The following is a 14,910-nucleotide window of genomic DNA, read 5'->3' as shown; positions in this document are numbered from 1 at the left end:
CATTTTTGAATTATAATTGAATATGCAACTAAGACTATCTTCTCATCTGCAAATTCCCACATATTAAGATTAGGCCAACATAGTCCTATGAGTTTAAAATATGGCACTTTAGAAAAATGTCCTACTTTCAAGCATATAAACCCCTTACATGTTTTTAATGATGGAATATTGTTAGCTAAGTGTTTTGGGCTACAGAATCATCCAGATGATAACTACTGGTTGTGATTCTCAATCTGACTTATTACAGGTAACTTGGTTCTTTTCCTCATTCTGTGTGTCTACTGAGCTTAGGAGCTGGGTATTAGCAGACTAGCAGAAGTTTAACTGGGTATTAGCAGACTGGCAGAAGTTTAGTAGGTGGGCCACGTGTAAGAGAGAGATGTATTTCATTTGGGCAAGAAACTCATCTTTCCAGTCTCCATGTTTGATGGGAATGGCATAGGAAATGGAATGGTAGAGGATGCCTTACTATTCATGTCAGTTGTTACCAATTTAAAATGCTTCCTGGTGCCAACAATCTAGGATGTTTAGCATAATATACTCTCATGGAAAGAGCAGAATGTCAAGCACCAAGAGATATAGGTTCTAGTCCTAGCTTATCATTCACTAACTCTGTGACCATATCAAACTACTTAACCTTGCTAACTTTAATTTATTCTTATATGAGATGAGATTAATAATCTGCTATACTTACCCTACAGAGTTGTTGGAGGATCAAGTGAAACTATGGTTGTAAAAACCTTTGAAAACTTATTAATGGAATACCATTGTGGTACTGTACATGCCATCTTATATTGGCTTATCTCTTATCCTAGGAAAATGGACGGAATTGTGTATCTTTGCTTGTCTTTTAAATTTTTTACAGATTAAAAAGGTGATTCTGCTAGGAAGCTTTCTGATGATGGTTCTATTTAGAAAAAAGAAAATAGTAAAGTATCTGTTTTTACTAGGGCATGAATAATTTCACTGAGAAGTATTCATCAGTTGTGCTTTACTTTACAGCTTGGAATCCCATCCACTGCCAGCACATTGAATGCCACAATGCAATTAACAAACCAGCTGTGAAGGTACTGTTTTATTAGACCTGGTGCCATACTGTATTTTCAGTGGTCAAATTGCTGAATGAAGTGGACTAGATTGCATCCTTCTCTGTAAAGCAGAGGCGTGTGCTGTGTAGTAATTCCAAGTACCTCCATATTCAGTCTGATTGTACTTTGGCAGACTGGTCAAGAGAGAGCAATGAATGGCGTTGTCTGCAGTTTTGGCTGTGCGTTCATAGCCAAGTGCTATGTAGCACTGAGCTAATTATCTATCAGAAGGATCCTAGTAAAATGCTTACATGTCCTTAACTGGTTTCTATTTCAGCTAATGAACTCAGGGAAATGTATTTTCTCTCTGTTTTCATGTGTATGCTACAAATCATGCGTGCTTATGCAAATTCAGGAGTAGTAGGACAAAAAGATAAAATCATTCAGTTTTAGCTTATATTACAAATATGACTTAACTGAAATGACTGAAAGGTGTCTGGACAGCATAGACATGGAAAGTTACATTAAAAGTAGGGAAACAGTGGCTTACAGAGTCAAGTCATTTTCCTAAGGTTGCCAGTTAGCATCAGAACTGGAGACAGGACCAGGTACCTGATCTCCTAACCTTATTGTCCTTCTACCACACCAAATTGGTTCTGTGCTATTATAATCCTGAATCTTGAAAGTTGAATGTGAAGACAAATAGTCATACCTTTTAACAAAATTATTTATGATATATTTATTGGATACAAAGTATTTGGCTGGATGGACCTGTGTCTGGATTTGCAAGGTATAATTTTTATATTATTAGGGGTAGGAGTAACCTGAAGTTATCAGAGTTCACAGTTACTTTGGAGAACCAGGTGTCTTGCGGGTTTGCTTCTTTTGTTTTATAGATAGCCTGTAGAAAACCATATACTAATAGAAAACTAACGCCATCACTTTATAGAAACAAAGTAGGAAAGGTGAAATGAGATCCAATAAAAATAAAAGAAACCAAAAATGTGTTTCATGAACCAAAACTGGCAGAGGAGTGCCAATAATAACACTGTCACCTAGATACATTATACTAACAAAGGATGGCCTTGTATTATTATTTTTAATCTCTGCTTTTGTTGAAGGCAAATTGAATGGATTGATATTAAGAACAGGTAATTGGCTGGGCATAGTGGCTCAAGCCTGTAATCCTAGCACTTTCGGAGGCCAGGGCGGGCAGATTGCCTGAGGTCAGGAGTTCAAGCCCAGTCTGGCCAACATGGTGAAATCCCGTCTCTACTAAAAGTACAATAAAAAGTAGCCAGGTGTGGTGGTGTGTGCCTGTAATCTCAGCTACTTGGGAGGCTGAGGGAGGGGAATTGCTTAAACCAGGGAGGTGGAGGTTGCAGTGAGCCATGATCATGCCACTGTACTCCAGCCTGGGCAACAGAGTGAGACTCTGTCACACACCCCCCTAAAAAAGAAGCAGGTAATGATAACCCACACAACGGAAGTGTAGGCGCCTCCCATTCTATGGTATGTACCCCACTGTTGACCTTCAATAGACATTTGGGGTTCAGAGGTACTCTTCTTTGGAGGATATTTTGAGCTACTCACATGTGAATTCATAGTTTATTCATAGAGTTCAGCTCAATTTTTCACAATGATGAGACTTTCATGTTTCCTTCTTCTTATCCTTCTTTTCTTCCTCCTGCCTAAGTTATATAGCTCCTTCTTTTGGGTCACCCAGACATCAACAGGAAGGGGATCCTTTCTGTCTCGTTTCTGCAGTTATTTTTCCTTGATTTTATGTCAGACTGCATTCTCAGGAGTCCTCTGATATCCTGGTTAGTAATGCTTTCTGGCCTCCTACTTACTGAAAGCATTATGAATTAGATTTTCTCCTTCTTTTCTAGGCAAACAGCCCAGTCCATTCCACTGGGTTGGCCTCACTTTTCTCCCTGAAGCGAGTCAGCCAGGATAGGTCAAACCATCCACTTTCTGTCATTTTATAAAAATAGAGGCGAAATTCACATAATATACAATGAACTATTTTAAAGTGAATAATTCAGTGGCATTTAGTGTATTTACAATGTTTGCCAACACCACCTCTTTCTAGTTCCAAGACATTTTTGTATCCCCCCAGTCTTACTTTCTGAACTCCAGTTTCCTTAAAGACCCTCCTTTTCTATTTTCATTCTACACTTTGCAGAAAGATAGCATTCTTGTTAAGTCTTCCTGTGCTGGGGCCATTTTTGCACTACAATAGGTCTGGCTCAGTATTGCTCTTCCTTTACAATGTGAGTATGCCCAATCTACATCATCACCACATGACATGCAAATCAAGGGTATCCAACATCCAAATGCTTACAAAATAATGTTAAGCATAAAGTTAGGAAATTTTATAGTATGATGTTTAAAAGTTTAAAAAAGTTTAAAAGTTGCCTGTAATCCCAGCACTTTGGGAGGCCGAGGCGGGCGGGATCGCCAAGGTCAGGGGAGATCGGTGACTATCCTGGCTACCATGCAGGAAACCCCGCTCTACCTGCGCCGGCGTACAAAAACTACCGGGCGCCGGTGAAGGGCGCCTCGGTAGTCCCAGCTACTCTTTTGGGAGGCCGAGGCGTGGGAGAATCGGCGCGGAACTGGGCTGGAGCTTGCAGGCATCGAGATCGCCAGCCACTGCACTCCAGCCTGGGATACAGTGACCTGGCCTCAAAAAAAAAAAGTTGAAAAGCCATATTCATAGTGAAAACAACAAATAATTTTATCAGAATGTTACTATGGATTGCATCAAGATGGAGGGTTAATGTGTTAACTGAATTTTCTTGTTTCCCTTTCTTGGTTTTCCAAAGCCTCTACATTGGGCATATGTCATATTTATAAACAAAAAACCCCCCAGTTATTAATGTGACACACAGATATGAACACATTAGTGTGGATGTAAACCAACCTGTTCAGAGTAGAACAAAACTCACTAGACCAACTACAGATCTGATGGGTCATGTTAAGTAAGTTATTTAGGAAATCAGAGGTTGACTAGCTAATCTCTAATGATTATTTACAGTTTTAGCATCCCAGGAGCTTCTCCTTTTGAGTGGAATGAAAAAGTATCTTTACCTGGGAGAGGTATCAATGACTCACTAAAAAAGAGGGTAGAATAACTTATATAATACTTAAGAGGAGCTCCACATGGAGGGCATGGGAAAGATTTGGGGAAAATTGATTAATCCTCACTAAAAGCCTAATATCTCTGTGATAGTAAGCTGTAATGCTAAGCAAGAATGATTTACCAAATAGAAAAGTATTATCTTTGTAATAGGCCACAAAAATTACTTTTTAGGCAAAAGTCAAGAGTTGTAATAGAATTAAATATGAAAATATGTTGGAACTTAAAGTTTATATCATACTCTGCTTTTGGTTTTACTTGGTTCTACTTGAAGTCCACTTTATGAAATACTTTGGAGCCCAGATAATTATCTAAGGCAGGTTCTGGCAAACGATGGCTCAGACCTAAATCTGGCCTGCTGCCAGTTTTTGTAAATAAAGTTTTGTTAGAACACAGCTATGTTAATTTTCTTACATATTGTCTATGGCTGCTTTCATGCTCCAACAGCAGAATTGAGTAGTTGTGACAGAGACTGTGGCCCACAAAGCCTAAAATATTTACAAAAAAAGTTTGCCAATCTCTGATTTAACACACCCCCAAGTAGTTACTCATTACATCTAAAGAAGCATGAAACTTATATGAGGAAAATTCTCACTCTGAGCCTTTGTCATCAATATATAGTATACAAATGTTGATGGTAAATTGAGCAGTTCTAACTAGATTCCTCAATCATTGAAATGTCTGAGTTTTCACTTTGAATTACAGACTGTTTGGGTTATAAGCTTGGATGATTTCCCCCCTTCAAATTTGTGAGAACAACTAAGAAAAGAGTGTAGTTCCAGAAAAATTTGTGTATTAGGCATCTTAACTGCTGAATCAGCTAGCTCATGAGTTGATTATTTTTTCGAGGGTAGGAACAGAATTCAAAAATGGCTTTGGTAAATTATAGAAATTTAAACTCATGCAAAGTACAAAATGCAGTTAGTTATCTAGATTTTTTGTTCATTTGACTTAAAAGATACAGATATTGAAATATTCTGATGATCAACTGTGAAATTAACACTTTGTATCTCTGTGCTTAGGCTAGTGAAACCCAGCCGTATCAACCAGTCCCAGCAAGGGCAAACAAATTATAGGTCACATGTAGGAAATAAAAAACCACACTTGAAAAAGAAAAGTTGGATGATTGATACAGAACTAAGATTCCAGAGTAAGAGAAGTGAACCACTCAATGTTAGATTTAATGCCACCTTTTTTGAATGAGGTATACCTTAAGAAGCAAAATTCTCTACCACTAGCATTTTAGTATCAGTTATGATTCTGAAATCTTAATAATATATTTTCCTTTTCCTAATGAGAGACTACTGTTGTTTACCACTTTACAGAAGGAATTAGAGTGAGTAATATACTGCCAATTTGAGCAGCAATTGAACAAGATGATTATTTTGGTTCTTTGTGGAATGAGAGGGAATTTCTCGACACTATTTATTACTTGAATTGCAAGTAACAGGAGAAATGAAAAACCACAGCAGCCACATTTAAATCCTCAGGGTGGACTCATCAGCTAGTACAGGGAGAAACATTTATTGGTAGAAAGGGTTTTACTAAAAATATTTATTCCACCTTGCTTTTGGAAAGTCTGTCATTATTGAAGCATTTGTGTTAAGAATCTAGGGAATGTGATACCCAGGAACGGGAGAGTTCATTCTGTCTTTTTATGTGTTTCAGATGTGTATAGACCCTTCCCTGTCAGTAGCATTGGGTGATAAACCACCGCCGTTGTATCTCTGTGAAGAATGCAGCGAGAGGATTGCAGGGTAGGTATAAGAGTTCTTAAAGAAAAAAGAAATAGAGCAATAATGAGAAGATAAAAATCATTTGGACTTAAATTAGTTACATTACTAAAGTTTCTCACTAGCCTCTCTGATTTTTAAAGGTTAATTATTCTGATATTTAACATATAGCAAACTTTCATTGGGAACATTACAGCTTTGAAAAGTTGCAATATTTCTCTCCATGTGACATGAGAAGAAGGCAATTCCACTTAATAAATCAGCTGCAATTTTGGAGTAACCCTGTTAAAAAGGCCACAGAGAAAAACAGATGTAAAAGAAAACTGTGGTTTCCAAACATGACATATAAATTATATGGATTCTTTTTGCTTGTTTGTTTCACAGAATCACACTCAGCTTTGTACAGATCATGCAGTATTTTGGTTGGCTTAATTAGCATCTGGAAAGTATCATTTAAAGATAACTGAATATGATGAAGTGCCTATAATTTATAATTTAGCTGGAATGCATTAGACATTTTAAGAGTTTATTATGATGGTGCTCTTAATTACACTTCCTTTCTATTAAAAGCCTTTCAGCAATAGTGTGCAGCTTATAAACATTCATGTGGAAGGAGAATATTTCAATGAAGCTCAAAAATGAATTTTGTTTTTTTTCAATAGGGACCACAGTGAGTGGCTGATTGATGTTCTTCTGCCGCAAGGTACGGTTTACTTAGGAAAGGATGAATAATGAGTAATCATGACTAATGACATAGTTGCTTTATCTCCTTTTGTACTATTTTATTTTGCAAAGACAGTCGCCAAAGTATTGTATTCTATGAATATTCATTGATATGAGGCATAATATCAATGCCTTGCTTATAATGTACTCACACATTTAATAATGAGGGAAGTAGTATCATCCCTACCAGAATTAAGGGTAGATATTGGAATTAGAATTCCGTAAGACTAAAGCCCTGCCAAATTATGTCTTCAGGGATTTTCTGTATCTGTAACAGGTGTTGTCAGTAATAAGATGCTGCGCCGGGTCTGATTAAGGAGAAGAAAAAGAATAAGGAACACCACCTGGGAGAGAGATGAATCATTGGCCTTTTCCCTGCTACTATTACTAGTACTGTGTCGTCAGGGAGAAATCATTGAATTTCTCTGAGACTCAGTTTCCTCATCAGTAAAATGGGGATAAAGTATATCTAACCCATCTCAATGGAAAGACAAGATTTTAAGGCTTCTTGTAGTTTGTTGGAGTGCTCAAAGCTATGCCCTTTAAGTTGGTAGGTCCCAGACAGAGCATTTCTCCACATATGGGAGAAGCAGCTCTTCCAGCCATGTCACTGGAGGCTAAAATGACAAGGAAAAGTACTGACAAACACAGAGGAAAGATGAAAGGTGGAAAATTGCTGCGGGCATAGTAAGTTTAAGTAGAGATGGGGCACAGGAAGAACTCGATGGTATATGACTTCAGATGTAGAAAATAAATGGATTCCCATCCTGGCTAACACGGTGAAACCCCATCTCTACTAAAAATATGAAAAATTAGCCAGGCATGGTGGCACCTGCCTGTAATCCCAGCTACTCAGGAGACTGAGGCAGGAGAATCACTTGAACCTGGGAGGCAGAGGTTGCAGTGAGCCGAGATTGCACCACTGCACTCCAGCCTGGGCGACAGAGTGAGACTCCGTCTCAAAAAAAAAAAAAAGAAGGAACCGTGAAAGTCTCATCATTGTGAAAAATCAAGCTGCACTCCTTGAATAAACAATGAATTCACATGTGAGTAGCTCAAAATATCCTCACTCCATTGGATTCTTGGGGGAAAAAAAAAAGAAAAGAAAAGGATTCATGTGAAAGGCTCATTTGAAAGGAAAACCTTACGCAAACTAAATTCTAAGAACTTTTTTTTAAAAATTGAAGGCCTTTGCTTGATAATTACACTTTTCGTAGTCTTACTTTTCATATTAGATTATTTATATTAGATTCTCAACCTTAAGGGAGAAATTAATTTAGTGCTCCCCTCTGTAAAATGGAGCAATAACGTCAGCCTCTATATTCTTCAAAGATACATTTTGAAAATTTACATAAAAATGTCTGTAGGTCAGGCGCAGTGGCTCATGCCTGTAATCCCAGTACTTTGGGAAGTGGAGGCAGGCTGATGGCTTGAGCCTAGGAGTTTGAGACTGGCCTGGAAAACATGGTGAAACTGTCTCTACTAAAAATACAAACAAACATACAAAAAATTTAGGAGGGCGAGAGGGAAAAAACAATTTAGCGAGGCATGGTGGCATGTGCCTTTAGTCCCAGCTACTTGAGAGGCTGATGTGGGAGGATCATTTGAGCCCAGGAAGTTGAGGCTGCAGTGAGCCATGATCATGCCACTGCACTCCAGCCTGGGCGACAGAGAAAGACCTTGTCTTAAAAAAAAAAAAAAACCCACCACCACCAAAAAAACCTGTAAAAAGATTTGGGCTTATATGGGTAAATGTAACTTTTTTTCCTTTAAATTAGGCTTCTTAATTAGTGATCATCCACTGCTCTGAGGTAAAAGCCATAGTCAAGTTATAAAATACAAGTTATAAAATCCTTTTTAAATATGTCGCTGAGCAGTGATATTCATCTTTAGAGGAAAATTGGCAATAACTTTTCATTATTTATCTAGACATGTGACTCTAACCTCAGATGCTTCAAGATAAACTCTGGGATATCAAACTGTCAAATAACCATTAATTACACAAAACCAGTTTTTAAAAGTGAGTTGTAAATTTTATTGCTTTTTCATCCACTAGTTTAAGATTACCAGACAGGGTTTGGGAGACATTTGCCTTTGATCTTTTAAATAAATTGTAACATAGACTATACTATAAATAAGGTGTTAGTTCATTTTTTGAGTACATACTATTTCAGAGAACATATTAACCAATTTTTGGAAGATTTATTTTCAAATGATCTCCAGCATCAGTTTTCATGGAAATAATTGATGTGCCCACTAAAAAGAATTCTTATCCATTTATCAAAGTCAATCCCATATGTAGACAGTAGTTTGACAGTCTTGCTCCAGCTGGTCTCCCTGTGGGATTGAAAATTGCTTTCTCTTAACCCTACAGCTGGTTTTACACACGCATGTTAAGAATGATATAAATTGATAATTTAAATCTAAGTAGTCCAAGTTAGTAATTTTTTCTACCGTTTTGATATTGCAAATAATCCCATGGTGATGCTGTAAATATATCACATCAACCCAGTGTCATAGTGTAATGGAAAGAACAATAAATGGGGAATTTGGAGACTTTAACTCAAGGGCTGCCCCTAGCGTTGATAGCTTGTGTGACCTTGAAGAATTTAACCACAGTGGTTCTCAGTTTTGTCCTCTGTAAAATGGAGAAATAAGATTAAAGTTGTTTGGCTTTAACAAGATTTGATTTCCAAGTCATATCTGAAAAGATTAAATTACTTGTAAGAGTAGCAGCATGCAGGTGTTCTTAACCTCACTAAACACACACCGCTAGATGAAAAGAGATCTATTTCATGCTTTCTGAGGAAACTAGAAGCTAATAAAAGTAGATGATAATTTATGAGACAAGCGAAAAGCTGTTTGGGCCAAGTCCAGAGGTCGTGTTACTAAGATTTAAAAAATTCCCCCTCCATGGCCGCCCTTATTTAAAATGGGCTCTAGACCTAGCATGGTGGCTCATGCCTGTAATCCTAGCCTTTTGGGAAGGAGGTCAAGGCAGGAGGGTCGCTTGTGGCCAGGAGTTCAAGAACAGACTGAGAAACATAGTAAGACCCCATGTCTAAAAAAAAAAATCAGCTAGACATGGAGGGCCACCCCTGTTGTCCTAGCTGCTTAGAAGGCTGAGTCAGGAGGATCACTTGAGCCAAAGAGTTCAAGAGGCTATTATGGGGCCATTGCACTCCAGCCTGAGTGACAGAGTGAGACCCTGTCTCAAAAAATAAATAAGTTAATTAAATAAAAATTAGAGGGGCTCTCTTTCTTTGTTGATATTTTGTGTGCCTTCCCCTTACAGCTGAAATATCTGCTATATGTCAGAAAAAGGTAAGAGCAAACCATTTGTGTTGTTGGGGCATGATTTATTGTGTTTGTATGTAAATTCATTTATTGACCTCTGCCTTATTTCTGCACCATGGTTTCCAGTCTGTGCATGCCATTGTATTTGTGGAGGGGGAAAGGAAATAATTTAGCATGCAAGATTGCCACATCCAAATGGTCTCTATTTCCATTTCTGCTTTTGCTCACCCATCTTATGCACAATGTTTTTGTTCAGTAATTTGCAATAAAAGCCTATGTATAATTCTGGGATAGGAGTCTAATTAGAAAAAGGTTTGAATTATACTGCAATTTACGGTACTTAACTTTAGTTAAGGATATATCTTGTATGCTAGAAATCTCGATTGTTTTGAAGTGGAGTGCAAATAGTCCAATTTGTATGTGTGAAAAACATACCCAGACTGACTGTATATGGACAGTATTTATGTGTAAGTTGAACAATATATGTAGCTAAAGATTCTTCCTTTAATATTTCCTTTAGTTTTTTTAATAATAGTTTCTCTAAGCCATCTCCATCTTCTCTTCTTGTTTTAATAATCGAAAAGCGTGAGAGGAGGCAGTATGATGTCATAAAAAAGAACTTTTGACTAGTTGGTTGAGATTCTTGGACTCTGGCTGGTTCTGTTCCCTCCTACCTATGTGGACCTTGCACATGTCATTTAAACTTTTTGGGATGTTGTGAGTAGGTATATTGGAGGGCTGTCTCTGTTATCTATGGATGCATAGCAAATCATCTGAAAACACAGTGTCTCATATGGCAACCAGTTATTTAATCACAGTTCTGTGGATTGGCAATTTGTCCTATGCTCAGCTCAGCTAAGCAGTTCTTTTGATAAATTACTATAGGCTCACTCATGTATTTGCAGTCAGTTCGTGGCTAAGCTGGGATTGGCTGGCCCCAGATGGTCTCACTCCCATATCTGGGGCTCAGCTGGGATGGCTGGAATGGTGAGATGGGTGGGGTGTCTGGGCCTCTCTCTTTCCACATGATGTCTCATCGTCCAGGGGCTAGGCTGGACTTGTTCACAGGTGGCAGTCTTCTGAGAGAGTGAGAGAGTCTTACTCACTCAAGGCCTCTCAGAAGTCACACAGCATCATTTCTGTAGCATTCAACAGGTCAAAGCAAGTTCCAAGGCAGCCCAGATTCAAAGAGTAGAGAAATAGGATCATTGTGGTTATTGAAGGAGTGGCAAGAATTTTGTGATCACATTTAATCTACCACAATCTGTCCTTTGGACATAATTATTTACCTTCTATCCATATGCAAAATATGCTCACCATTTTATATGACCTTCACAAGTCTTATTCATTTATGGCTTCAGACTTAAAGTCTAATATCTTGTGATCTACATGTGATATGTCGCTGATTAAACTTCTTGGTAACTGATTCTCTTGATTCAGAGTCCTGTGAACTAAGAAGGAAAGTTATCTTCCCTCTCTGCACCCAAGGCACAATGTTGAGACAGGGACAGGTTCATAGCAATAGACTTCTGTTCAGAAAGAGGAAGGGTAAGCAGATAGCAGTCATTGGTCTGTAGCAGCTCCAGCCACAAATACATCAACAGTTCCTCTGTCTCCAGGAATAGCATACTTGTCTTGATTACAATCTGGTTTTGTTTCCTAGAAGTAGTTCCCTAATCTGTTATTGTCCTCCTGAGCTCTTGGCTCCACTCTCTGAGGCATCTTTTCTTTTCGATAAGTAATGGTCCATGTTGCAGCTGAGTAACTTTCTCAATCTGCTTCCTGCATGTAGGAGTTAGGGTCCCATAGACCTCTTTTCATTTAGAACTGTGTCTGTTTAGTTTTAGCTGGTGGTGCTTTTGCTAGTATGACTTTCTTAAAAACTTTGTGGATTTTCAGTGAATCTCAGTGGGGTCCTGTGCCCCCGAAAGCCACATCTTTAATTATTTTTGAGGCAGTCCTTCCTGTATTTTGGGCATTTCAGTGTGCCCTTAAAATTATTAGAAGCCCTGTTATAGCTGAGAGGCTCAATTCGGCACCACCTTATAACTTTCTGAAGCCTTAACAAAGGATCTTAGAGTCATAGACCATATTCTTCCTTTGATCTTTATTCTGAGGCCATTCTTACTTTGAGAATCTTTTATAAGCTTGAGGGACTAGGATTCCAAACAGTTCTATTTTCTAAATCAGCATGTTTTGGCTCTGGGGACATACCTAATATATTTAACACCTAGGGTAGATCATTTTTTAACACTTCCCTTTTTATATGACAAAGTTATTTTTATAACAAGCTTCAAATTAGCACATTTTTATTGGTTATCCTTTAATAAACATTGTGTTTTACTTAGACGTTAATTTGGAGAACTTCCATTAAGTTCATAACAGTTCAGAATTATTTGAGTTTCTCCTGGGTAGTTTGTATTCTGCCTCTTTGGTACTGCATATTCCCTGAATGGTATATTTGAAATAAGCAATGATAGCATCGTGATTGGAAAGATGAAGAGACAGACCTTAATTATTTCAATTCTGTGATTTTGTGAGACTACTTGGAGTAATTTCTATGTGTTTAAAATTCAAAACAGTGAAACAAAGTGGTTGGAGTGAACATTTGAAAACATGCCCAGCTGAATCTCCATCTAAGGGAAGCCTCTCTAGTTTACTTTGGAAATGAATGAGCTGAATCCACATGGGTTGAGGCCTTTCAAATATATTATCAAAACTTAGTAGGAATCCTAGCAATTATTTAGAACTTCGATCAACTCAAGATTATTTTTGGGGAAATGTATTTTATTGCTGACGTTGTTTAGAATAGATGGCATGTGGTAATAAACCAGGTTGACTTTTAGTCGGCATTCCAGATATTATCATATGCAGTGTATCCAGACACTCCATAAGAAATTGCTCAAAATTTAGCAGCATAAAACAGCAACATTTAATTATGTTCATAGAGTCTGTGGATTAGAGATTTGGACAGGGCATGATGGAGATAGCTGAGGTATGCCCTTAAGATCCTTAGAAGCCATCCCCCGCAACTGGCTTTTTTTTTTTTTTTTTTTTTGTCTGTCTAAAAGAGTCTATGGTGTACCATATTAAATTCTGAGTTCTTAAAGGGTTTTATATTCAAGCCCTTGTCATCATTTTTTTTTCCTACTGAGACCACATTTTCCTGATAGGTCCCTGGATTTGATATTTGCCTTGAAACGTTTTCTTACCTTGAGAATCCTATGCTGGCTAGCAAGACTGTCCTGAGCTCAGTATTTTCCCTTTAAATTCTAGGTGAAGGCAGATTAATTCATTCTTTTATCTCCCTCCTCTCACAAGCTCCGAGTTCATAAAGGCTTAGAGTCTAACGCCCTCTTGGGGGTGTTCACATCTTCGCAAGCACTATTGAAAGAGACATCGACTATGTGGTGGTCGCATCTCTCATAGGCTTTGCACGTCTCCAATAGCTTCATGTGGGTGGTGTCTCACTCCTCTGCCTCCCGCCAGGGCAGCTTGAACGCAGCACCCCTGAACTTGGAAATATCTTACCCTCCACCACTTTTCTCATTCCCATTACTTCATTTGTGGTGCCCTTCCTGCGGTTGATGTCAACGCTGACTCTATGAAGGTTTCTGGCTGTGTACGTCCCTGTGGTCTTCATAGAGTGCCAGTGGACATGGGAAAGCCTGGTTTGAGGCCATCACCTTGGCACAGCGCAGTCCCTGTCTTTGAATGCAGCATCTACCTGTCCTTGAATGCGACAAGGACAGAGGAGCTGCAATGGAAAGCTACTCTTTGAGGTGCATAAAATAATTTTGAAAGAGTTTATTCTGGGACTTAACATCATTTCTTTTCTTCCCTGATGTGCTGTGATGTTGCACTCTCTTGATCCACGGTTCTGTTTTTTTCTTTATATTTCTCCTGAAAACTCTTGGAATGTTAACTTGAAATAATCCAGAAAGTGTCCTCCTCCTCCCTCCCGCCATGGCCGAGGTCACTTTACACAGGGCTTCCCAACACAGTGCCACTGACATTTAGAGCATTTCTACCACTCACAGGAATAGAAAACACTCCTCCCTTTATTTTTTAACTACGACTGAAATCTAGCTGGTGGGAGAATAACCTGTGCTTTGGAAACCAGTGGCCCTTGAATGTGTTGTCACTTCGAGTGGCCCCTGATTCTTAGCCAAGTTTACCTCGGTGGTCAATTTTAATTGATTTCACTTTCTCGGCTTCTAGAACTGCAGTTCCCACGTTAGAAGAGCAGTTGTCACCTGCTTCTCAGCAGGGTGCTGTGGTCGTCACGGAAACAGGCCTGTTCGGTACTGCAAGAGGTGCCACTCGAATCATCACAGTAATGAAGTGGGGGCCGCTGCCGAGACTCACCTCTATCAGACCTCCCCTCCGCCCATCAACACGCGGGAATGTGGTGCTGAGGAGCTGGTCTGCGCCGTGGAGGCCGTGATCAGGTAACATGCAGTTTCTTAGTAGCTACCTCTGACAACACCACCTTGCTTTGAGCTAACCTCCGCACACTGAGATGTGCATGTTTAATGCAACCTCAAATTCCCTTACCCCAGCTGCTCACCTTCCCACAGTGTTGTAATGATGCTATTTTAATTCATGAATTCAATGAATATTTTTACGGATGCCAGTTATGTGCCAGGCACTATGCTGGGCACTTGGGAGGCAGGAGGGAATAAAATATAGTCTCTGCCCTTAAGTTACCTATGAAGGGACTAGAAAAACAAGCACGTCATTGTGGTAAGGTTTGGTGAGCTCACTAATAGCCTTGGGGAGAGGGCGTTAGGGGAACTAAGCGAAGGGGCCAATCAGAGTGAAGCATGTAAATAGGCCTGACTTGACTGACAGCAGCATTAACCAGTTAGGAGGCGGGGAAGGCGACAAGCGCGAATTACCTGCACAGGAAACAGGTGTGGGACAACTCCAGGTAATTCTATACCGGGATAAACCACGACCCTGTGGAGTCAGACAGGGACAG

General features: G+C 39.1%; 1 protein-coding gene across 18 annotated transcripts in view; it reads left to right on the top strand.

Annotated features, from left to right (window-relative positions):
* Positions 1-14,910, top strand: part of UNC79 (unc-79 homolog, NALCN channel complex subunit) — a 278,788-nt gene that overhangs the window by 93,636 nt on the left and 170,242 nt on the right. For all 18 annotated transcript variants that reach the window (XM_021941512.2, XM_021941507.2, XM_021941497.2 and 15 more), the window contains 5 exons: positions 1,003-1,067; positions 5,842-5,930; positions 6,569-6,609; positions 9,925-9,953; positions 14,148-14,377. In XM_021941512.2, the coding sequence (XP_021797204.2) occupies positions 1,003-1,067; positions 5,842-5,930; positions 6,569-6,609; positions 9,925-9,953; positions 14,148-14,377 (454 nt within the window). The remainder of the gene's footprint in view (positions 1-1,002; positions 1,068-5,841; positions 5,931-6,568; positions 6,610-9,924; positions 9,954-14,147; positions 14,378-14,910) is intronic.

The sequence above is a fragment of the Papio anubis genome, chromosome 7, assembly GCF_008728515.1.
Source record: "Papio anubis isolate 15944 chromosome 7, Panubis1.0, whole genome shotgun sequence".
Taxonomy (NCBI): domain Eukaryota; kingdom Metazoa; phylum Chordata; class Mammalia; order Primates; family Cercopithecidae; genus Papio; species Papio anubis.
The sequence above is the reverse complement of the archived record's forward strand: the minus strand, read 5'-3'. Positions and strand labels throughout refer to the sequence as shown.